The sequence below is a fragment of the Haemaphysalis longicornis genome, unplaced genomic scaffold, assembly GCF_048455015.1.
Source record: "Haemaphysalis longicornis isolate Haplotype H1 unplaced genomic scaffold, Haemaphysalis longicornis Haplotype H1 scaffold_9, whole genome shotgun sequence".
In the NCBI taxonomy this organism is placed as follows: domain Eukaryota; kingdom Metazoa; phylum Arthropoda; class Arachnida; order Ixodida; family Ixodidae; genus Haemaphysalis; species Haemaphysalis longicornis.
In genome coordinates, this window is record NW_027526460.1 from 128,545,183 (window position 1) to 128,569,332 (window position 24,150).

The window sequence follows — 24,150 nt, forward strand, 5'->3', positions numbered from 1 at the left end:
TGATCGACGGGAGACTGTTTACGTTTAAAATAAAAAGAAATAGCTGCTGTTGGCAACACTGAGCTTGCCTATACAAAAAACGACCGCTACATTTAGCGGGATTGGCATAAGGCAAGTTGGTAACACTGTGCACCGGATTTTTTTCCCCGCATAATTCTTGCACCCCTAACTTTGCATTGACTTTTCCGAAAAAAAAAGTGCGAGGATTATGCGAGTAAATACGGTAATTTTAAACCCAGTTTTGTGTAGGAAGGGTATTGTTGGATGTATTATTCTTTATTTATTTGTTGTAGCATTTTCAAGGAGCACTTCCAAACTGGGCCACGGCAGGCAGCTCTTCTATCAGCAACTCAGGGCTGTGGCAGCCACCTGACAAGTTTTACGGAATTTTTAATGAGGTGGCAGAACACACGGGGTTATTTTTTTGTATTATTATTATTATTTTTTTTTTTTTTTTGCAGCACCTGTCATAGCTTCTAGTATATACCGTATTTACTCGCGTAATGAACCCACATTTTTTCCCAGAAAATTTGCCGTGAATTTGGGGGGGAAGGTTCATTATGCAAAAAAAAAAAAAAAAAGGTGCAGCAGATTTTTAAAAGTTGAAATTTCATACAATAAAAATGCTAAAAGAAGCGCCGTCAAAATCTTACCTTTCTAGTACCCTACCTTTATAGAGCCCTAGAACTCTACCTCTCTAACTACTGGAGACGGCAACACGAGGAACTGAAGGTGACCAAGAAGACAGGCAAAGTTAAAGAGGAGCCGTGCTCTGAACTAGCTGTGATTGCAGGTGTCCTAATGTCCATGCTGCAGCTTTGCATGTGTCTTTGAACAAGCCGTTCAAAGGCCAGCTAGGCCAGCACACTAGGCCAGCACACTAGGCCAGCAACTAGGCCAGCACACTCTGACGCCAGCCAGCAAGACGAGACCGTCTGGATATCAGAATTGTGGTGAATGATCGCTGCAGATGTCGCCGTCAAGAGCTTCAAGAAGACGGGCACATCGAATGTTCTGGATGCGACTGAAGGCCACTCAGTGTGGTATGGAGGCGAGGCCTCTGAAGGTGACGTGTAATCTGGAGGTTGTGACGAGGCAATGGCCAGCGATGTTAGCTGCACTAACTCTGACTAGGACTGTTCCCACTTGAGTCCCCCCTACCAAACGCGGGATGGCGAAGTTGGGTGGTGGCTGGCCGCAACGAATTAAGTTTTGTGCTTCGTGCCTGTGTCGATTATGTAATTTTATTACGAAAGTAAGTCCTGCTTGGAAATGTCTTGGTTATGTATAATACCTATTCAAATCTTATTTAAGCTCGTTTTTACCACTCGAAATTTCTTCTCCTCCATATGTGTCGCACCACCTAACTTCACACCGATTTTTCTGAAAAAAAAAAGTGCGAGTATTATGCGAGTAAATGCGGTAGATGTCCCGAGACACACTGGAAAACGAGGCAGCAGGGAGCAGTGTGAGCCAGGGCATTGTTTTCGCTTGACCCACTTTGCAGGGAGCTGATGAAGGTCCACTGCCGGCAGCTGGACGTGTCGGCTGCTCTGCTGGACTTGGCTCGGCTGTGTGTGCCGGCAGTGAGCCGGTGCGATGCCCGCTCGAAAGCAAGGGACTGCTTCCTTGTCATCCTCGAGGCCTACGCGTGAGTAGGCTTCCGGAAAGGTGGCCCCGACTTGGTCCTCCAGCTTCAGTTTGCAGCGTGTTTGCCTGTGAAGTGAAAGGGAGGGAATTAACTTCAACGAAATATAGGAAAGGCTTCAGAAAGGCGTCCTCATTCCATGATGCCTCGAGCTTGGGCTGCACCGGCAGCCTTTCCAATCAAGTGCAGCTGATAATTGAGGCCGCAGCTGGCCAAGCCTCTCTCTCCCAAGGCTCTGTGGAAAGGTGGAGGTTTGTCGCAGCCACTCAGTAGGTGTCTGAAGGTCACAGCATCTCCACAGAAGCGGCAAAGAGTGGAAGATTGTGTGGGACCGAACAGGTGTATCCTAGTGGGGTGTGGAAAGGTGTTAAACTGCAGGGCACGGGATAATCTTTCTTGCTCCTCCCTCAGTAGTGATTTGTGTTCTATGGGGGTATACCTGTAGTGCTGTGTGATTCCCTGCCATGTGACTATGACTAGAGCATGGTTTCTCAAAGTGGGTTCCGCGGAACCTAGGGGTTCCGCAGGCCCCTCCTCAGGGTTCCGCGAGCCACTGATAAATTTTCCCTGGTTCCGCAGTCGCAAAGTCTTATATGGTGAACTTGAGGTGCGATCGATCGAAGGAACCTCCATTACTCACGCCCGAGTGTCAGTAAGCACATCTCGGCGCATTGCAGAAACGCGCGAGCTGCGCAATAAATCTCGCCAGCAGCTTGTAGCCAGCCAGACTCCGAAAACGGGCCACGTGGTTAAACTATTGCACTTGAATCTCGGCCTCACATTACCCCCATGCGCATTTCTCCTCTTTGGAGATAGGTGCCGCTAGCGTACGCATTCGCGTAAAGTCGACGGGGGAAAAAAACGATACCCTTGCTTGCTTTTGAATTTATTGCACGTTAATGTAGCATGAACGGAATGAAAAATGGCGAAAGGGGGGGGGGGGGTTCCTTGGCACTTAACGGAACTTAGCAGGGTTCCCTGGGACCAACATGCTTGAGAACCCCTGGACTAGAGGATGCATGCACTGGGGTTCGGCTTCATCGGTGCTGGCTCGGGGGTAAAATCTCGAGCCACGAGGTTTGTGATCTCGTTGCCGGGGGTGCCGTTGTGGTCTGGTGCCCGTACAATCCTTGCTGTTGTCATTGGCAGTCTCTAATTACTGCAGCACAGTAGTGATCATCAGCACTTTAGGTTTAGGTTACTGTTAACTATCAGCACAGTGGGCATGTATTGTCTAAGCAAGCTCAGAGGGGCATGAGGCCTCATACTGCCTTTCCTAGAATGAAATGACAGTGATTTCGGAGCCCAAAACGGCGCTGCTGAGTTTTTGCTGAAGTTCTGCTCAGCAGATTGTTGGCATTTCGGGTGGAACAGGATCGTAATGTGAAGCGGGAAGCTGTTGTTGGACTGAAGAACCAGCATTGTCGGAGAAAAGGCAAAAATTTAGCGGGTTGTGTTGGCAAAATGGGGCTGCGTTAAGCACGCAAGTAAGGGTGATACTTTGAGGGCCATCTGAAGTCGCGTGACCAGTCCAGCACAGTTATCCCTCTGTTTGGCTCCTGCACACAACATTTAAGCATGCAGAAGTCAATTCATCACTTGGGTGATACAGTCCTTTGTGCCCCCCTGAGTATTGTGGCTGCATAGAGCTTGGAGGTTCTGTATTTTGTAAGGAAGGGATGATGTCCTTTGGTGCGCTAAGCAGGGTATTAGTCTCCACTTCTCGCATCGTTGAGCAATAGGTCATTCCTGCACACCATGATCCTGCTCTCATACGATTGTGATTGGGCTCTCAAAACAAAGTTAGCACTTTTGCGATGAGCTCCATCGTGGTGCTGCAGCACCCATGCTGTTGTGATCACTACCTGCCTTGTCCTGATCAGCCACTCCGCCCTTTTCCTCTTTGGCCTGCATTGCAGGGCACTGCAAGGCAGTGGGTCGGCAACGCAAGGGGTCTGCAATGAGGGTGTCTCCCTGGCGTTTCTTCGGATCCTCCTCGAGTGCTCACAGGTGAGGGGGCTGCTGGCGAGGAGGACTAGTAGCCGCATTTACGCATAGTCGGGGGTGAGACAGCTGCACATATTGCGCAGTTTTGATACAAATTTGTTTTGCTGTGCCAGGCTGCTCCAAAAGCTTGGAAATTGCAAGAATTGCACCAAACTGCTCCAAAAAAGTCGGGAGAGCCAAGGATTTTAACACTCCCCTCAGTTTCAGTGGGGAGAAATGCTTACTGACGGCATAATTTTCCAGCGCCCCCAAGGTGATGCTGCCTGTAAAGGTTTAATTGATGATTGATCAATCAATAACAAAAACTCATAAAATTGTCCCCGAGATAGTTTTTTCGAAAGTTACAATGAAGGGTTGCACATGTTATATTCTGTGAGTTTTAGAAGTTTTCCCATCGACAACCATTGCAAAGTCCTGTAGAACTGATGTGTACTGAGGCAACAAACTACTTGTGCAAGTTGATGAAAAAACGGCAATTTTCGGAGCGCCATATCTCCGGAACGACATTACTGGGCGCTGCCACCTTGGTGTGGTGAATATTCGAAAACATGGCCGCCGGGCAAAGCAGTTGCTCGTGGTTCAGGGTAGTTCAATGTAGTTCAGGCAGAGCGCTCTTCGTCTATTTATACCGTGGTTTTGGCTATGGGTGTGCCTGGGTTCACATTCAGTCGTTTGATGTGTTGCGGGAAGTTACGCGACTCGAAAGACGGGAGTTCATCAAAAACAACGTGGCGCCCACGAATTCGCCATGTTTCGACCTTGAGTGTGAAATTTGGGACTCATTATGGTGTTATAGAATGCTGAGTTATTGCTGCCTTTGACAGCGAGCTTGCGAGCGGCGGGAATGATGCCATTGACACTACAGAAATTGCGGTGCATGCTACATCGCTGCAAAATGTTCAAGCAGTGTCCTGCTGCTCCAAAAACTGCTCCCAAATATAATTCAGCTGTCTCACCCTTGCATAGTTCTCGCAAGACTGATTAAAAGAGGACGAAAAAATGTGTCCGTTGCAACACTTCCAAGCCCAGTTATAGAGAGTAGAGTGAACTAGAATATGGGGAGTGCACCGAGCTGTGGCGCTGAGCCATGCCAATTGGCGTTGACACCACCAGGTGGCGCTATCGCAGCGTTTCCTAGCTGCCCTGAGGCAGCAAAACTAGTGTGACCTTATCGCGTTCTCTTTCTGTTTTCAATACCATTCAAAAGCTAATCAAAATTGTGAACTGCTAAATGCGACTTCTGAACTTTACTTACTGCTGCTCCAGGTAGAGCACGAGAACTGCAGGCCTCAGTTTGATGAGCCGTGGTGGTTGCAAGCACGTACTGGTGTCATCAAAAGTGATTGGAACATGTTTCCGTAAATTTACGGAAATTTCTCCTTCGGGATACTGCCTGGCTGAATCGGTGTGTGTTTGAAGAAGTCCTCCCATATAGAAAAAGCTTCCCGTAAACCACTACTGGCTGTCATAAAGCCAGTAAGATAAATATTTTGTGATATTCACAAATCCTTGTTCCAATTGCCAATTACTTCTGACGGCACCTGCACCTTAGTTCTTGGGTCCGCGATTTTGCTTCACCTCGTGATTTATGTTGCTGTGCGCGGACGCTTCTGATTGTCCATGGACTGTTACCTGTGTTCTCCTCAGCTAGCTTGCTGCATACCGCCTGACGCAAGAGTACCGTATTTACTCGCGTAATAAACCCACTTCCTTTTTTTTTTCAGAAAGTTTGGCATGAATTGAAGGTAGGGTTCATTGTGTGGGAAAAAGTTGCAACAGATTTTTAAAAGTTGAAATTTCATCCAATAAAGATGCTAAGAGAAGTGCTGTTAAAACCTTCCCTTTCCAGTAAAAACACGTAGGTAATTAGGTAATCAAATTTCTTTTATTCACAACATGCTAGTGGCCTCCGACTCTCCATCGTCCGTCCCCCTACTCGCCACGGAGCTGTCCTCTTCACTGAAGTCACTTGGGGCCTCACATTTGTCGTCGGCCCACAGCGCATAGTCTTCCGTGCCATCAAGGCATTCCAAAACTTCTTTTTCCACACCGGGAAACTTCTTTTCTTTGGGCCCTTGAAACACATGGCGATCCCTGTTCATTGCCCAAACCTCTTGTTTTCTCCAGTAGTGTATATGGTATGGTTCAACACTGAAGTGCCGCCCAACCGTGCGGTTTCCATGTGCATCAACACATGCTCCTCCACCTTCAGTTTGACTGGCTGTGTAGCTCATGTACTGACCCATCGTGTGCGCGCACCAGGAGCACAAAGGAAGGTCGAACACAGCTGAACAACTAAACCATAGAGTGCATAGGCGAAGTTGCAGAACAGCACAGAGCAGGGAAGGAATGCGGAGTATGTTTGGCGCTTTGTTCGGACTCGGCAGTGTGTTCGTGGCACTATACTCACGAAGGTTTGTTTTGTGTTCAGCAGGTGGTGCTCCGCAAGTGTGCAACTTTTAAATTGTGAAGTGTTTTTTCTTAGAATTTTTAGCGTTTCTGTGCATATTGTGTCTTGAAATCAAGTTAAACTACTGCAATCGTCAATGGCATTAGCAACCATGCCGAGATAAAAACATATTCCCGCTGCATTTTTTATGCAGGGTGACAAGAAAGTAAATTCTCAAAAAGAAAAAAAGTAAATACGGTATTACGAAGTTTTCGCGAACTGACAGGTGTTCAGTCTCTACGATGCGCAGAGCCTCGCTGTGCTAATGAAAGAGAGATTATTCCTTGTATTTCAGCATTATAGCATCTAATAGCGAGCCAACTCTGGTGTATTGTTCAGTGGATTTGCGAATTTTTAATGCGCACATCCACCGTTAATTCTTAGCTGTTAATAGTAATGTTAACACTTACATGCTGTGCTATAGGTCAAGCACAGTTGTGCATAGCTAATGATTGATTATGAGGTCTGACACGCTGACACTACACAGGCGATGAGCTGCGCCTAGTGGAGGGCTCCGGATTAATTTTGACCACCTGGGGGTCTTTAACGTGCGCCGAAATCTCGGAACACGCGGGCATTTTTGCTTGTCGCCTACGCCGGAAAAGCGGCCGCAAGGAATCGAACCCGCGTCCTTGGGCTTAGCAGCACAAGCATAGCTAACGGCACACCTTCACTTTTTTCAAACTCGATTAAAAAATAGATAATATACATGCAGTGAATGAGATGGAACAGATTACATTTCAGTGTAGTGGTACAGCTTATTTCGCAGGATTTTAGCTTTTTGTCCAGTTCCGTTAGTTTCTTGCAGCTGTGTGCAGCCATCGCCTCCTGTACTTTTTTTCAATTCCGAATGCATCGCCCGCTTCACAATGGGAATGAGTTGGATGCCTGTTTCTGCCACATGTCGTAAGGTGGAACCCCGAGCTTTAACCGGGATCACTCAACCGTAACTGAATTCGAGAGTGGCTTGTGCCTGGTTGCCAAGGCAACCGATGTTTGGGATTGCCGAAGTAGTGGCGCTATGGCTAGCAATGGAAAACTCAGCGCTGCGACGGAGCACAATTTGCCAATGTTGCCGCTTTCCAGCACGCGTTGGCCCGAGATTAAAGGAGCCATGAAGAGAAAACAAAAGTTTGTTTTATTCGAAAGATTAGGTGTTTCATAGTACCCCAAGCGCTTTCCCGGAAGCAAATGATGCTTTATTCACTGAGAAATAAGGCAATTTAAGCCAAAATTTTAAATCTCCCGCTAACATTGAACATTCCGTGACGTGTACAATGACGTCATAGAGCCGGTCCATGAAACAGATACAGTCTAATCCCCCTACAACGAAGTCCGCTTCAACGAAATATTTCCAATTCCCCGTCAGCTAGCCATAGAAGTCGATGCAACAAAGTCCTCGCCACAACGAACCGTTTGTATGGCTTGCTTTCGCTTCAACGAAATTTTCGTTGAATTGGGCTGGGTTTGAACAATTATTTTACAATAAAATAAGCTTAGCGCCAGCTATCTGTAACTTTTTAAACATTCAGGACGCTTAGTTTCACTGAAAACATGCGCGGTGCGCCCACACCGCCACCCGAAACAAAACAAAAACTCATAGGCGGACGCCATTGTTTGATGGTGATAACGATGTGGCTTGCCATCTTTATATGAGGCACAGACCCGGTTCGCCAAGCCGGAGCTACAGCCAATCTGTATCCAATTGAAATCGCACGAATGTGCTCCGCTGCTAGCGCGGCGCCGTCATGTATGCGTTGCGACTCGTGAGCAGCTGTCCTTGCCGTTTTCCTTCTACCATTCTTCATAGCCAAGAGCAAAAATCATGTTTGTGCGTTTGGTCTTGAAGCCAAGTCATCCTATCTTAGTCGCGAGCGCGGTCATGTTTAATGCAAGCGCGCGCGTCTTGCCTGCCAAGGTCAGTAGCTGCCATGCCCCGTCAGAGGATAAGATAACGGCACTGCTCCTGCCACAAGCGAGAGGGGGGCTTCCGAAGGCCTAGCAGCTATCTGCAAGTAATCAGCTCGGTGGGCACGCCTTGTTGTGCAGCAATACGATTTGCGCTTGCATTTCTTCACCCCCCTCCGTAACGCGTTCTTTGCGTGCAGTGAACACAGATAACCATTGGTATGTTTGTTATCCGAATAAACATGACGTTATTGTGCGTCACTCCTTTTTCTAAACATTGTTTTTTTGCTGCCAATGATGCGGAAACATACGGGGCTATTTTTCGGGCCTTTCCGGGATGTTTTGGGGCGGATTTCGCCTCAACGAATTTTCGCTTCAACGAAATTTTTCGCGCGTCCCGTCAATTTCGTTGTAGCGGGATTTGACTGTACTTAGTATGTCGACTCCATATAGCACCCACACGCGGGAGTCGATCGAGACGGCGGCCATTTTAAAAATACTAGTAAAACCTAGTGCACCCGCAGCCCTAGTCATGGAATCGCCTGATCCGGAGAACAAAACTCTCGCCGAGGAGCTCGGGCTTGTATTTAACAACCTCACACCACAAAAACGCTCAATGCTTCTAAGTGCACGAGCGGCAAGAGTTGTGGGATACGCGGTGGACGGGAAAGCGACCATTCCGCGATAGCCACAACAGACGAACGCCCAGCCGTCGGCACCGCTGCCTCGTCAGCCCCGTCGCGACGGACGAATATAGACTGGTACGTATGTGCCGTATTTTGATTACGGTTAATAATAGTTCAATTTCAGTAGCATTATCACTTATGCCAGTTGGCCGGTGTCGTGTATGGAAAGCCGTTCGCGCGAGCTCTCTGCTTCGACCAGAAAGATACGAGCGTCAATGCGCGGTGTTTACGGCATTTTTTTCCCCAAGGTCAGAGCGATTTGACGAAGTCGGCGACGAGCGCCAGCATGTCCCAGGAGTGAGCTAACGTAAGGGTCCCTGCCGTAACTGAACAAACTGAAGTTTTCAGTGGTTGTAAACTGGAAACGAGCTCGTAACGACAGCAGCAAGCCAACACCATTCGAAACTTACGCGACGACTGGCACTATCTCGTCGCTTCTTGCTGTTCCTTACTCCCCTCGTTTCTATTTTTACCTTTGCTGGTTGGCGATATGACGGCCAACCTCCTGTGAAGGATTACGATACGAAGCAAGGTCGCGGCTGTGCGTGCTGGAACGGTTCGTTGGCCCCGAAGAGCCTCGAACCCGAAAATTCGTCTGCGCGACGGCGAGATGTCGAGATCGGCCGGCGCTAGTTCCGTATGCATTGGCGCACACGCTTGCGAGTTCGTTCGGACCTTCAACCGTTTACTCCACCGTTCTTTGTCATAAAAAGAATGTGCAGTATGTTTCACGGGCATTTAGCTCGCTATGCAAGCTGTAAGCCCTGCCTAACATGCGTTTGCTTTTGCCGGCCTCCGCCAATCGCAGAGCATTCCCAAGTGACATCACAGGTTCTGTTGCGGAAAATGAGCTGGTGGGTCGCATGGTCATTTCCTTTTTTCCTAATTATGTAGCTTATTTGAGCGGTTATAAGTGGTGTCGTTATGGTTCTAACGAGGCAATCTTTCGAATGAACCAAACTTGTGTTTTCTCTTCATGGCTCCTTTAAGTGGTTAGTGGCAGTAGCGCTGGGAAGAGTAGCAGTTGAGGGAGAGTGGCCGGAGTAGAAGGAAAGGGCTTGTTTGGCTGCTCGGTGCTGATGACTTGGCATTGAAAAAACACAGGAGGGGATATTGCAGCACAGTGGTGGCCTATGCAAATGTGGATAGCCGCTGTGACAGCCTGGGGCAAAGCAGTGGGAGTCAGTCTTTCTTTTAGGCATCTGTCTCACATGCTGGCATTTCAAGAAACACACTCCCTCAGTATTTTAAAAAACACTTCAGAGAGAAACTTTCACAGGGATGACAACGGATGCACATGCACACATCACCATCCGCATTTCCTTCGGTCGGTGGCGGCAGCTGATCAGCTGCGAGATTCTGCACCAGCGCCCCTGGCAGCGGTCGATGGTGGGCAGTGCCGAAAGCGCCGCCACCACTGCCCGCTAGGGACACTACCCTTATTCTAGTTCACTTTAACTCTTTCGCTACCGCCGGAAAATTGACTAATTTAAGGGGTCCAAGAAAACATTTTTTTTCCTGCTAAAAAATTGGTTAGGCACTTATTGCAGGAACACAAAATGCAGATTATTTAACGGTCTTTCCAAAACACCGGTTTTGTAAAGGTTTTTATATATCATAGTTCTAAAAAAAAATATAAAAATCAAAATTTTTGTCAAGTTGTCGAAAAAAATGATAAAAAAGGAGTTGTGTTTATCAAACCACCAGTAGTAGAAAAAAATTAGAATATACATTTTGTAGGGAAACATTTCAAAAATACGCTCTAGAAAAAATGTCGACTTGCGCGGAACAGTTTGTCAGATATAAAAAAAAAATGTTAGAATGCACGGTGCTCGTGTCATGCGGTGAAGCCCAACCTCCAATTCAAAATGTGCAATTTCGGGTGGTTTCCTGGAATAAACCTGGCAGTTTGTCATCATCAAAGGCACCAATTTGCCCCCACATAACGTAAAAACATCATGTCAATAGCTGACTTTTCATTTACAGCGAGCACAATATTTGGGACTAGCACGCGATGCGGAAAAAAACATGCATGAAGTTGAAAACGGAACGCCGTGGCTGATGCTTGTTGTCGTTCACGGTCAGTTATCTCTCAAAACATAAAGCTGAGCTTTATTATCATCTTCTTACTCACAATTGTAGCCTTGCTGGCAAAAATGAGGTACGATGAGCTAGAATCGTGCCCTGCGATCTTTGGCCGAGTAGCAGTTGCGCGATGAAAAAGATCAGCACAACGAGCCTCCTCTATTGCAGCGCCACCTAACAGTTTTCAAATGAAACAGTACAAAAACTTATCGGAGACTCCGTCCTAATAGACAGTCCAACTAAGCAGCAACATTAGACACCCGGATATACCCTCGCATGGAAACGAAACTGGAAGGCGAACAGCTGGCAGTGTAAGGCCGGTTTGAAGCTCGGCGGAACAGATATCTGGCGACTGGGTGTGATCTTTTGACTTGCATCTGAAGTTCTTATCGCAGAAATCGGGTTAGGGTGGGGGAAATCAGGAGCGCCGTGCTTTGTTCGAGGATCAGTTGCGGACTCTCCAGGCACCATGGCAGGTAGCCTTGAAGTTGGGTAACTGCGTAGTAGCGCTAAATATGAATTTCGCGATGCAGAAACGAAACCGAAACTGTTGCAAACTGTTTGCAAATGGTCCTGGGGTAAGTAGAACTACCACAGTACTTAGAACAACGTGCGCAAAGGCAATAAAACTGCCTAAAATCATAAAGTAGCTTTGCAACCAGGCACTGCTTGACATTTTCAGCCGATTTCTGGGATTATTACTGTCAGAGCGCGAACCTGACGATTGAAAATCGTTTGCTAGTTCCCCATTCACGCCCTCATAGCAAAAAACAAGCGCTGGTGCAGAGTAATTACGAGTTGCACGCATTCTTCGTTGGTAGCAGTGATGCGCGATGACCACGCCCCTTTTCCACACCCAGGTGATTCAAAAGCGTGTCAAAAATCCTGTTTCCGTAGCAAAAATGAAAACAAAACTGATTTTGAAAGGCCATTTTCTGATCTAACTCCGAACAGCTTTACTTGTTCGAGAAACGCCTGGAACGCTATGAAAAGGCGCTTCCAAAAGTATCGATCAAATTGATCGATTTTGATAGGCGCGGTAGCGAAAAAATTAAGCATGAGTGAAGGCAAAGGCTATGCAAGCAGTGTTTTGTGAAAGTTTGCTTGAGGTTTCGGAGCCTGCCGTCCAGAGCTATGTCTACTGGATGATTGTATTTCACTTGCGATTAAAGTCATGCACGGACCACCCAGGTGGCGCTTAGTGTTCAAGTGCAGGCAAAGCAGCTGTTTCATTCTCACCTATTCATGTGGTACTGCAGCGGCCCAAGGCTGTGAGCAAGCGAAGCAAGTGGAAAGAAAGGCTCAACTTGTGCACCAGTAGCTGAAGGCCTCTTGCAATGTGATGAATGACCTTGAAAGATGGCGCGTAGTCGAGCTTTTTCTCGAAGGCAGACGCAGACCACTGTTCTCACTCATTAGCGCATCTTGGGCTCTTCCCTTATGGTAGTTTATTTCACTCCTGCTTACTTTTTCATGCATAGATCGCAGCTGTGTGCCTGCACCTACATATGCACGTTGTTTTGCATTGTCATGGCTGTATCATGGTCCCACCTTCTGTGAGGGATGAGTGAACAGTACAGTAGAACCACGCGCGATCAACTAACTTGAAAACCAGGATTACAAGCCCTGTTCTCAAAGGCGCAGAGGTTTGGCCTGTGTTGTGCTCTATGTATGGCAGTCCGAAATGCCCGCCCGCAATCGCCCCTCGCAGGAGCCGTGGGTGGTGCTGAAGGCGGACAAGGGCCGTCCCGTGCCCGTGCTGGAGTACGCCGTCCGGTTCCTGGGCAGCGGGCACGACTCCGTGCGCACCCTGGCAGCACAGAATGTGGGCCTCTTCCTCAGGGACCCGGCCAGCCTGGACACACTGCTGCCACACCTGGCCAGGCACCTGACGGCTGTGGAGGCAAGTGTGTGCTGTTCGGGGAGCCCTGCGCGAGGGGCTTGGCTGCAGAATCTCACTACTGTCCTGTTGTGTGTCTGTGTGTGTGTGCGGGAGGGGCGGGGTGGGGGTGAAGGGACCTCACAATTACAGTGCACATTATGCAGTTAGCACAGGACCGGGATAATTGGAGATTAATGGGAGAGGCCTTTGCCCTGCATTGCCCTGGTGATGATGATCCATAGTACCCTCGTCTTAAGAGCACACAGGTCGCAGAGGCCCTGCAGGTCCCCCGCCCCCGCCACCCCCTCTGCCCCCCTGACCCAGCCAATATCTCTCTCTCTCTCTCTCTCTCTCTCTCTCTCTCTCTCTCTCTCTCTCTCTCTCTCTCTCTCTCTCTCTCTCTCTCTCTCTCTCTCTCTCTCTCATCCTCTCTCTCTCGAAGGGAGGGAGGGAATATTTGTAACTAACCACCAGCGCCCGCATTCATTAGGTTAGGAACACTACTCGTTGGGTTGTTTTTTACAATAATAAGCGAAAAAAAGTGGCAGTGCAATGCCGGCACGTGTGGGAGGAAAAGCGAGTGCAAAAAGAAAAGACCTCCCGTTGGCGCAGTTTCATGCGGGGGGCGTGCGAGCACTGCGGAGGTGGGAAATTCGAATTGCATTGGGGGGTAGCAGTGAGCGGATAACGGCGCTACAGCCCATTGTGGTGAATCACTGGTCTGCACTTCTGGCAGCTTTCACGTTGAGTGGAATGGCTTTAATTTTTTTCTTCTTCTTTTACTGGGTCTCATGATTGCATCAGGAAACTGGGTAGGCAGGGAGGCTGTCGACGATGTCCCCCCTCCCCCCGCAGGCGGGCAAGGAGGACGAGCACCTGGCGGCCTGCCTGGTGTTTGCCACTGCCCTGGGCAATGCCGGCATCGCCCTCGGGCCCCACCTGGGCGCCAGGGCCGCAGCCCTGCTCGTGCACGCTGTCTGGGACAAGCACCTCCTGGCTCCCCTGGTGGCAAAGGTACGTCTCCCCTCCTTCGAGCAGTCCCCAGCAATTTCTTTCCTGTCGTAGCACCACAGAGCAAAAGAGGGCTTGGTACCAGACGCTGAACTTCAAACCTGGGGAGGAAAAGAGAAGTTATTTATTAGGGATGAATATTTTTCTTCAGTGCTGTTTAGGTTCTAAAAAATGTTCTTTCAACACATTCTACAGTTCTAGACAAATGAATCACGAACACGAAAATATGAACCAGAACACAAAAATGGCGCGATTTCTTCCCGTGCAAGTCAAAATACGCCACCAGCGGCCGGTTATTTGATCTCCACTATCTTTATCCTCTCTCTCTCTTGTTCGCATGTTCTTGTTGATATATTTTTGTTTGCATTTAATTTCTGCATGACTGTATTCCGTTTTTCAGTATGCAGCTTTTCCCTCAAGCCCTCTACATACCGTAATTACCCGGTTCTAACGCGCCCCCGATTCTAACGCGCACCCGATTTTCCTGGCAAAAAAAACGAAAAAACTTGCACCTCCGATTGTAACGCGCACGGAACTTTGTGAGCAAGAAAAACGAATGCGAGAGAAACGGGCGATGTATTTCCCAAAGTAATCTCACTCATCGTCGCTCTCCGCTGACCACAACATCTCGTACTCGGTGCCGTCAAGCGCGTTCGCGATGCCACACTTCTGAATTAACGTTCAACCATGGTCGATGGGATCGTGGCCCACGCCTCGCAAGCCGATCCCGCGAGCTTCTCCAGAGGCGCACGCTTCAGCCGACCACTCGTTTTGAATGCGAGAGAGCCGCTGCTGCCATTGCTGTTATCAAGCTCGCAAGTGGAACGATTTGATGATTTGTGTGAGCGCCGATAGAAAAGCCCAGGCGCCTATGCTTCATGCGTCCGAAAAATTGTTGCTAAAAACTTTGGTGCTATCTTCAGATGGCGATGGCGATGGGTGGGACGAAAGTTCCGCTGTTGCGGCAATTTCGGTTTCGTATCCGATTCTAACGCGCATGCGATTTTTTGACCTATTTGCCAGAAAAAAAGTGCGTGTTAGAATCGGGTAAGTTTGGTAACTTTTTTTCTAAAATTGATCCCAGCCGCAGTGGCCATTTTTCTGATGGAGGCATATAACGATAATGCCGTGTGTCAGGATTTTGATATATATACAGTGTACACCTCTTATAACGTACCGTATTTACTCGCGTAATGAACCCACTTTTTTTCTTTTAAAAAAAATTCGGCATGAATATGGGAGAGGGTTTATTTGCGGGAAAAAATTGCAGCAGATTTTTAAGTTGAAATTTCTTACAATAAAGTTACCAAGAAAAGCACTGTCAGAGCCTTACTATTTTCATAAAAACTAGTAGGTAATTATGTAATCAAATTTCTTTTTTATTCCCAACATGCTAGTGGCCCCGTGGCCCCCTACTCACCATGGAGCGGTTCTCCTAACTGAAGTCTCGCATGCGGCTTCACATTTGTTGTCGGCCCACAGCGCACCGTCTTCCGTGCCGTCAAGGCGCTCCAAAATTTATTTTCCGACACCGGGAAACTTCGCTTCTTTGGGCCCACGAAACACACGGCGATTCCTGTTCAGCGCCCATAGTGTACACGCACTACGCCAACACTGAAGTGCCGCCCAGCTGCGCGGTTTCCATGTGCATCAACGCATGCTCCACCACCTTCAATTTAACCAGCTTTGTAGCTCATGTACTGGCCCATCGTACGGCGAGCACCAGGAGCACGGAAAAAGGTCGGAACACAGCTGAACAGCAAAAGCAGAGGAGTGCGGAGTACGTTTTGTGCTCTGTTCGCACGCCGCAACGTTTTTATGGCGCAAGAAAGTTTGTTTTGCGTTCAGCAGGTGGTGCTCCGCTTGTGCGCAGTTTTTAAATTGTGAGCCACGGCATTCGCGCTCACGTCTCTGGCTACTGTTGAGATTTCTTTTTGTTAAAATGCGTTTTTAGAATTTCTGCGCACACTGAAGGGTGACATCAAGTTACTGCGATCGTCTACTCCATCAGCAACCATGCTGAGATAAAAACATATTGCCGCTGCATTTTTTTATTCAATGTGACGAAAAAGTAAATTGGGTTCATTATGCGAGTAAATACGGTATGTCGCGGGAGCCACGAAAATTCACAGTGCCGTACCATGAATAAAACATGCACATGAAGCACTTTAGATGAGGTGCCCTTGAAAAAGATGTGCGCCAGCTTTGCATTCAGGAAACAAAGCTGACTGGCTGCGGTGTCTTCTCTGCAAATAATTAGTAGTACCACCTTGCTTGCATGCGAATAAAATGTTGTGAGCTCCGTTTCTTCTTTTTATTTTGCAACCCCCTTATAACAATTATCGGTTATAACAATAGAATTTTCTTGGCACTTGAATATTGTTATAAGAAGACTAGACGTAGTATCGCTGCAAGGTTAGGGGCTCAACCTATATTCCTGCTCTACCTATAATCCACCTTATACGGTAATATGGTGAGGTGGTTCACATGGACTTTGTTGCTGGAGCATTTTACTTTCGTGAGTGTTTTGTAAGTGGCCCCTGTGAACCCGCAGGTCCTGGCGCAGTGGAAGAGCGAGCAGCCGTGGTCCCACCTGCCAACAGTGGTGCACCATTGGCTGAAGCAGGGACTGCCCCTGCGGGACCTGCCCTTTGAGGCCCTTGGCGGAGAAGCAGCCAGGCCGTTCCTGGAGTGAGTCCTCTCGATTGGCTGTTTCACACGCCTTGTATTACAGCCTTCAAGGGGGACAAATTTGTCAATTTAAAAACAAGCCCCTACCTTTGTCGGTGTCGAACCTTTTGAAGGGTCCTGGAACACGTTTTGAGTGGGGTCAGTAAACTTGCAGCCATGAGGTTACGTGCTGGACGACATCTGAGCCAAATGTTGCTGTGCTACAAACATATTTGGATTGTGCGAAGAGAGGTGTCTCCTCTCCTGCTGCGATCCTCGCAGTCCACAGGACTAAGTGAGGTGTGGTGACGTTGTGCGTCTCTGTTATAATAGCACTAAGCAAGGTGTGGTGACACTGCGCATATCTGATATAATATTGGGGACGATTAGGCAGAGCAATTGCCGGCAGTTATGCAAGGTTGCATCTGCCTCATCCAACAATACACACTACTACTACTACTACTACTACTACAGTTAAACCTCGATATAACGAAGTCGTACTTGGGGCCGCAAATTTCGTTAAATCGAGAATTTCGTAAAATCGAGGTTTCGATTTTACAGTTCATTTAACCAGTTATTGGGGTTTTAACACTTTGGCCCTCGCCAGGCAACAACTGCTATGTAGTTACCTCTCCAATTAAAGCGAAATTTGTACTAAAACTGGCCGCGAAAATTGTGTGAATTAAGAGTTTCAACACTTGGGCATTGGAATTCGGATAGCCGACGGTAGTTCATGTGTCATCGTAAAACTGGTGCTTTTTTCGCAACGCCTTATTAAATATGATAGCAGACTAGGTTTCCACTTTTTCTTTTTTCATTTCGGTCACTACTAAATGCCGCTGTTAGTCAATTGAACCCGCGTCCGTGTCCCGTGAACTTCACCCCGCCGAGGTGCTCGTTCGAAGTTACGCCTCTTTTCGTCCATTCAGTGGTAGGCTTAGGCGCGGCGGGCCAACAGCGGAAGGCTGCTGTGAAACTTTCGAAAGACTTTTTTAATGTACAAAGGCTCTGCAGTATGGGCGCGTGATGCAACCACAGCACTCGAGATAAAGCCATGATTGCGAGTTGAGCGGAGTACACGCGGACCGCTTCACTGTGTGGAGCAGCGCTTACGTGCTCCGGAAAGCGGAAAGCTTACATTAAAAATCTTCCGGCCAAATTCGATTAAGCAATTACTTTTATGCCCACTGAGCCCTTACGAAACTGATTTCTCCGCACCGCAGCTGTCTAATGAACGCTGGTGAAACGAAGATGACCACGTTCAAAGAGAGCAATTTATTGCCACCAGCACTCGATGTTCAAGCCGTAGTGAAGAAGTCCGTAAGCAGTGCTTGGCGTTTCTTGACCATGGGGGGCTTTACGTGACGCTCGTATGCTGACAGCGCTAACAAGGTCCTAAACATTCGTGTGCACCTGCGTGCCTCCGCAGAACATCGATGGCATCCATCACACTTCGGTGGCTGTCAGTTTCACCGAACTTCCTCAGGCTCTTGTTCGGAACACTTTTCTTTCTCTTGGAGTGCTCATGCTACTTACAAGACTCACCTAACGATGCACGAACAAAATATTTGGTCATCAGCGAGCACAACCTAGGGCAGCAGCACCGTGAGCAATGACGCGTAGAAAAAAAAAAACTTGAAGTAGGCTTCGGTAGCCTAAGCATAGAGGGCGCTGGCGTAGGCAACGATGGAGACGTCAAAATAGTGGCCAGCACTATTAAACCGTCTATGACCGCTAGCGGTTTGTGCAGCTTCGTTTTTCGCTTTTAATTGTTGTTAACCGTAGATTTCACCGCTTTTCTTTCATTTTAGCCTTCAAGAGTCAATTTGAGTACTGAATTTTTTCAATGTAGGGCCTGAGAGGCAAAATAAAACGTGCCTCGACCGGAATTTCGTTCTTCCTTTCTTGCCGTGACTTCGTTAAATCGAAAGCGCCGCACAAAATTACTTTGTAAAATCGAGACAAAAATGCATGCATTTAGCAAAATTTTGTTAGAAAACTTGAAAAAATTCGTTATATCGCGAATTTCGTTAAATCGAGGTTCGTTATATCGAGGTTCAACTGTACTACTATTTGTCAACAAATGAGCTTCTTCAGTTTCCTAGGGACACTGTTTGCAAACTAGCATTCCTCTGCCCAGATGAGCTGCCCCATTGCAATGCGGGCTTTGGGGCCCCGAAGATTGTTGTTTCAGCGTGCAAAGTCTCTGCATGTCCATTGTTGGATGTGCAGGTGCCACTGGCAACTGGTGCTGCCAGCAGCGGTCGAGTGCTGCAACCAGGAGGCGGTGAAGTTCGTGGGCGACACCCTGGGCCGTCCGGCCAGAAGCCTGCTGGCCGTGGTCGCCCCGGTGGCACTCAGCCGGGCTCTGCCCTTTGGAGGAGACTCGGCGCCATCACTGTGCTTCCTCGAGACGTGCTTGTCACGGGAGGTACGACTGCAACTGTTGGTCTTTGTTTCTTTTTGTAAGCAGGAGTGGAATGACTGTGCCACTTGTGCCATCCTGATCCAAAAGGCAGTATTGAGCTAAAAATGCTCCCAAGTGGTGCCATAAAATGTTAGGCAACTGTGAGATGATATTCAATGCCAGTGGCATTGCACAGCGGCGGTAGAGATTCGTTGCACTGGCATTTGCGACATAACACTGCTGCAGACTTTCTAAAGGGCTAACGATCACAGTTACTCGTCACGATTTCCTAGTCTCCAAGTGGTTTCACGGTTTTACAGGACCTGGGTGCAACGTTAGTTTGGAGCGTTTGGACTTTGCAGCGTTAGTTTGGACCGCAGCATAGTAGGTACCTCTGCTACGTGCTTGGGTTGCCAAGTGGACAGGCAAGGGCCTGTATGGCAGACGGCCTGTATGGCATACGGCCTGTACGGCAGACGGCATAGGGCAAGCTAGTGGGGTTTTTAGTGTGAAGGGAACACTGCAGTCATGTCATTTTGCATTGTAGACGGGACACGTGTTTAAGGGGAGACAAGGGTCTTGGAATCCCGAAATTTGGCCAAAAAACCGATTTTTAGAAATCGCCATTTTCGGAAAGTATAGCTATTTTTCTACCGGTTAGCAAAATATCCAGACACAGGAGTACGTATTTGAGCCATAATATCAATTTATAGCACCGACGCCCGCTAAAATCGGCCAAGATTCGACGCGAAAATAGCATTTTTTCGACGACTCGCCCCTCGGGTTCTACATGCGCCACGGCGTCCATCTTGGTCTCATTCGAAAGCGCGTCTTTTCGTTTTCAATTCCCCGCCAGAACCACTCCGTTTCGTCCGTTGGTTGCGAGTAAAACCGGGGTAGAAAAGAGACAGATCGCGCCGCCTAATTGGTTACTGGCTGCACGTGACCGCAGGGCGCAACCTCATTGGCTGGGTGCCGTGGGTCGTCTGCTCGGCACTCTCATCACAGGGCAACGGCTCATGTATTCGTCTATGCGAGGACCGGCAAAAGCCCCGCATGGCGTAAAAATAAAGTAAAGATGTCTATCGATGACCGAAAGGAAGAACAGGCATTATTAAAAGCGCCTGAAATACGATTTTCTGTTCATGTGACGACGACTTATCGCGAGAACGGCGCCGAGACGGAGGTAGGCTTAGCGCCCGTGCGGGCTGCTGAGAAGATAGCGTAGCGATATGATTACGCCTGCGGGGGCACTAAGGTGCGTCTATCTTTCGATCAGCAGCAAATAGAAAGAAAAGAAATGATAAAGTGGAGGATGCCGCATGCCGACGTCGCAAGGGAAGCGTGTTCATTCTGTTATCAACGATGCTGCGACGGTTCGGCCCGCACTCCGGCGCGCGCTTCCTCGTCGGCAGGTTACCATATAGATGACCGATTTGAGAATTATAAATGTTCGCACTGTGCACAATGTGCGTTGGTGACGTGATATACGAGTAGATTAAACCGAAAACGTGGTTATCCCACCTAGCCAAGCGCATGCACGTTACAGAACAGTGGCGGGCATTCCGTTACCAGCCCCTTCGCTGCAACTCACTTCACGCGATGCAAATCCGATTTGATTGCTAAAAATGAAGCAGTAACATAACAAAATAGCGTTTACAACTGTGGTGCACGCTCGGCACCTCAGCCCTAGTCGCCAAAGAAAGACGGCGCGATGCCAACAGCATAAAAATTGAAGCAACGTTCTGGCTTTGCTTTTGTTCAGTTTTTCTGCCAGGTGCCATCTGTAGACAGAGGATTTCATAATTTTCCCACCAACTGATTTCAGCAAACTTGGTATGCTCGTGTTGAGCGAAACGCGAGCTACATTCTAGAACCTTTCTTTTTTTCATATGCTCAATAGATAAAACTGTCACTTGTAGTAAAACTTCAACTGCGATTTTCTCAGCTTCCCTTTTTTTGCATATGTGCCTAGCCTTACAGGGGTTTTGAGGTAGTTTTTTTCAAAGGATTTCTACAAGTATTATACCGTTGATTCGGGATAAAATGAACTGCATGCTGAAGCTATTTTAATTGGCTCATTTTGCCTCAAATAAATGTTATGAGTAATAATTAGAGGTCATTAAGTTTTCAGAAAACTGTACTTGGCATAATTAGATTAATTCTATCCAATCAACTATCTTTACAGGAATATAAATAGCTTCAACATGCATGGCAGGTCTTAAGCTACACATCCATACAATTTATTTAAAAAAAAATTGAATATAAAGTTCCTTAAAGGCCCGTAAGAAATTACTTAATTAGGCTCCAGTGTTTTCTTTATAACTCAAAAAATAATTCTACCACTTGAAAACTAATTACATATTTGAAATGAGGAAGACAAAACACATATGCACAGTGATTTTCATTATCACAGACCAATTAATAAAAAAGTTCATTTCAAGACCCACGTCTCCCCTTAAGGGGGGACGCGGCTTTCAACTTCGGAAAAATGACCAAAACATCGTTTTTTTGAAACCCGCATATTCGGCTTCTATGTTTCCTATTCTGTGCGTCTGCAAAGTTTTTACGCTGAAAAGCGTCGCAAAGTGGCATAAAAAAATACTTTTGTCAGGCGCGGTGACAAACTATCAGCGCAAAAGGGCGAAAAAACGGCAATTTTCGGAGCGCTCTATCTCCGCAACGGTGCCACCGGGCGCGGCCATTTTGATATGGTTAGATCGGCCGAGCGATCGTTTTTCCGGTTCCGCTCGTCTCTTTTATCTTCGTTCATTCACAAACGCACAAACGGCAGAAAAGAAACGACGCACAAACGAAACTAGAAATAAATGCTGAAGCGCTATTGGTCCTCCGGTCGGGGCGCAGAACGACGACCCTCCTGATTGGATGTCGCGGGCGCAACGCAAGATGGCGGCCGCCTGAGCTGCGTAGCGAGCGGATTGAGTTCATTTTCGCCGCTTCGCTCGGCCGAGTTTCTGTTCAATCTGTGGTATTCAACACGGACGTTATCGCGATGGGAATGCCAGAGATAACGAGCCAGATTACGGGAAGTTGTGTGGCTCGAAAGGCGGAGGTCATCGAACGCTTCGTGGTGCGCGTGACTCTACCGTCGCCAGACCCCGGAGGGTGACGCGGTGTGCGCGCTTGCGATAGCGGTTCGTGAAGTGAACTTTTAGTCGGATTTGCGATGTTTACACGCTTAGTTAGTGCTGTGTTTTGACTGTGGGCTCGCTAGCCTTGAGAAAGAAACGGTCGACGCGTCAAACGCTGCGGCGCGCACGGCATAGCCGACGCGCATTGGAGCATCACATGACTGGGCAACCGGTTACGATTGAACGCCAGTAGTTGTAATTAATGCCTGCGACGTTAGTTTTAATCTTAAAAGCGACCTGACCAGCCATATCAGGTATAATCAAAGCTCGATATGTCGCGGTAAGCGTGCGCTGCGATGCACGCGAGCCATATCGCCTTTCTTGCGCAATGTTTCCCGTGCACTTGTAATTTTCATGCAAACAGGTTTGAGTTAGTAATATAGGAATAAAATATGCTCTCTGCGTTAAAAATGTACGTTACTGTGGCAGCATTTAACAGTGATTTTTTTAGGGAAATTATTGATACCATTGCTCAGGGCATACTGGCTGTGCTGCGAGAAATATTGGATGCCTTGAATGTCAAAAGTAGTAAAAAAAATATGCTCTTGCATTGAAGTTGGGAGTTATGCAGAATACTCTACCAAGCTTCAAAGTAGCTCATTTTTAACCTTGTGGTATGCAAACTTTTGGCAATGAACACCTGCACTATGAGTACTAAGTTGCTGTGCCAGGCAAGATAAAACATGAAAAAAAGCCAAAAATGTTCAAATTTAAGTTAAAAAAATGCTTAACTTGTTGCCATGGTGACAACACTGCAAAAGGAGGTTGTCCAGTGCGATACAGCCAACCAACTAACCTACTTTGCATTGAAAGCCCATTGAAACCCATCTCCCCTCCGTTTGGTTTGCAAAGGGGGGTATGTACTCTTCACGGAGGAGCTGAAAATGATGTTTTCTGGAAAGAGAAAGGCTGAAAAGGCACTCCAATTTCAAGGCAAGGCCTTCCAGAAGCCCCATGTTCAAAAGGACATGAAAGGCTACAACCGTGACGACTTTTGATATGTGAAACCTATGTTGCAACTTTGGAAGCCGTTTTCTCAAAACAGTTTTTTTTGCCACCTGTGTCGCTTGTCCCAGGGATTTCTTCGTGACTGCTGGGTCTATTTTGATTCCGTTTCTTGCATTACATTCCTTAATGAACTGTTCAGGTCGTGACACTTTCAGTTTTCCAGATTTGTTTTTTGTGATTTTTTTATTCAAATAATCATTCACAGTTGACATGCCTGTTGCACATTAACCTCTAAAAAAATGAAAACTAAAAAACATTGTGTTGTAAAAAAAAATTCTAAAACTGTCACGACCTCGTCCATTCATTTGAGAATGCAAAGCACTTCGAACAAGTTTTCTATCGTGTTTTATAAGCCGCTCAAGCTCGGTACAAGCGGAACAGAAAGAAAATTTCATACATAAAAAAGTTATCAAAATATTAACTTCAAATTTTTATGGTGTTATCACAGAAGCATTTCCAGTTGCTGTGCCAATTTTCATCAAAATCCACAAAGAAATAAAAAAGTTGATTTTGAAAGCCACGTCCCCCCTTAACTCTAATGAAAAATTTCTCCATATGCAAGTCACCTAGTTTCCGCACCAAACTTTGCTCCTCTCGATAGGATGTATGTAAAAAGATTGGCGTAAGTTGCGCTAGAAGTGCAAGGCTGGAGAAACAGCGGAGCTGGGGGTCGACCTAGCTTCTTCTGGATTTGCTAAGTTTTACTAGGTTTTGCTAGGCTTTGCTAAGTTTTGTTGGGTTTCGCGATGTTCTTGGTGGGCTAGGCAAGTGCTGAGGGGTTAGGCCAAGTTTAGCTGAATTTTACAAGCCCGTTTCAGTCGGTCCCCCATACTGAGAGTGGATCCCAGGGGGTAAGAAGCTACCGTATTTACACGATTGTAAGACGACTCGAATGTAAGACGACCCCCCCAAAATCGCATCTCAAAAAAAAAAAAAAAAAAAAACGTGCGCTTTTTACACAAGGGAAATTTATTCACGTGGTTGCGGAGGATTACTCATCGTCGCTGGAGTCGTCCTCGCTGGTGCTGCTGCCGTCATTGCTGCTGCAGTCCCACAGCACGTCGTCGTCAAGTGTGAGTCCACACTTCGCGAACGACCGCACCACGGCATCGCGTGGTACGGCCGCCCATGCGGAGAGGACCCACCCGCACACAGTAGCCAGGGAGGCTCTCCTCACACGCCCGCTTGGCGTAAGTTCGCGGCTTCCTGACGAAATCCACTCGTTGTACTCGCGGCG

General features: G+C 47.5%; 1 protein-coding gene across 1 annotated transcript in view; it reads left to right on the forward strand.

The window, feature by feature from the left end:
• Nucleotides 1–24,150, forward strand: part of Tefu (Serine/threonine-protein kinase tefu) — a 175,504-nt gene that overhangs the window by 39,631 nt on the left and 111,723 nt on the right. Inside the window, exons 20-25 of the mRNA XM_077683624.1 lie at nt 1,508–1,651; nt 3,568–3,658; nt 12,495–12,686; nt 13,521–13,679; nt 16,231–16,367; nt 18,579–18,777. Coding sequence (XP_077539750.1) covers nt 1,508–1,651; nt 3,568–3,658; nt 12,495–12,686; nt 13,521–13,679; nt 16,231–16,367; nt 18,579–18,777 — 922 coding nt within the window. The remainder of the gene's footprint in view (nt 1–1,507; nt 1,652–3,567; nt 3,659–12,494; nt 12,687–13,520; nt 13,680–16,230; nt 16,368–18,578; nt 18,778–24,150) is intronic.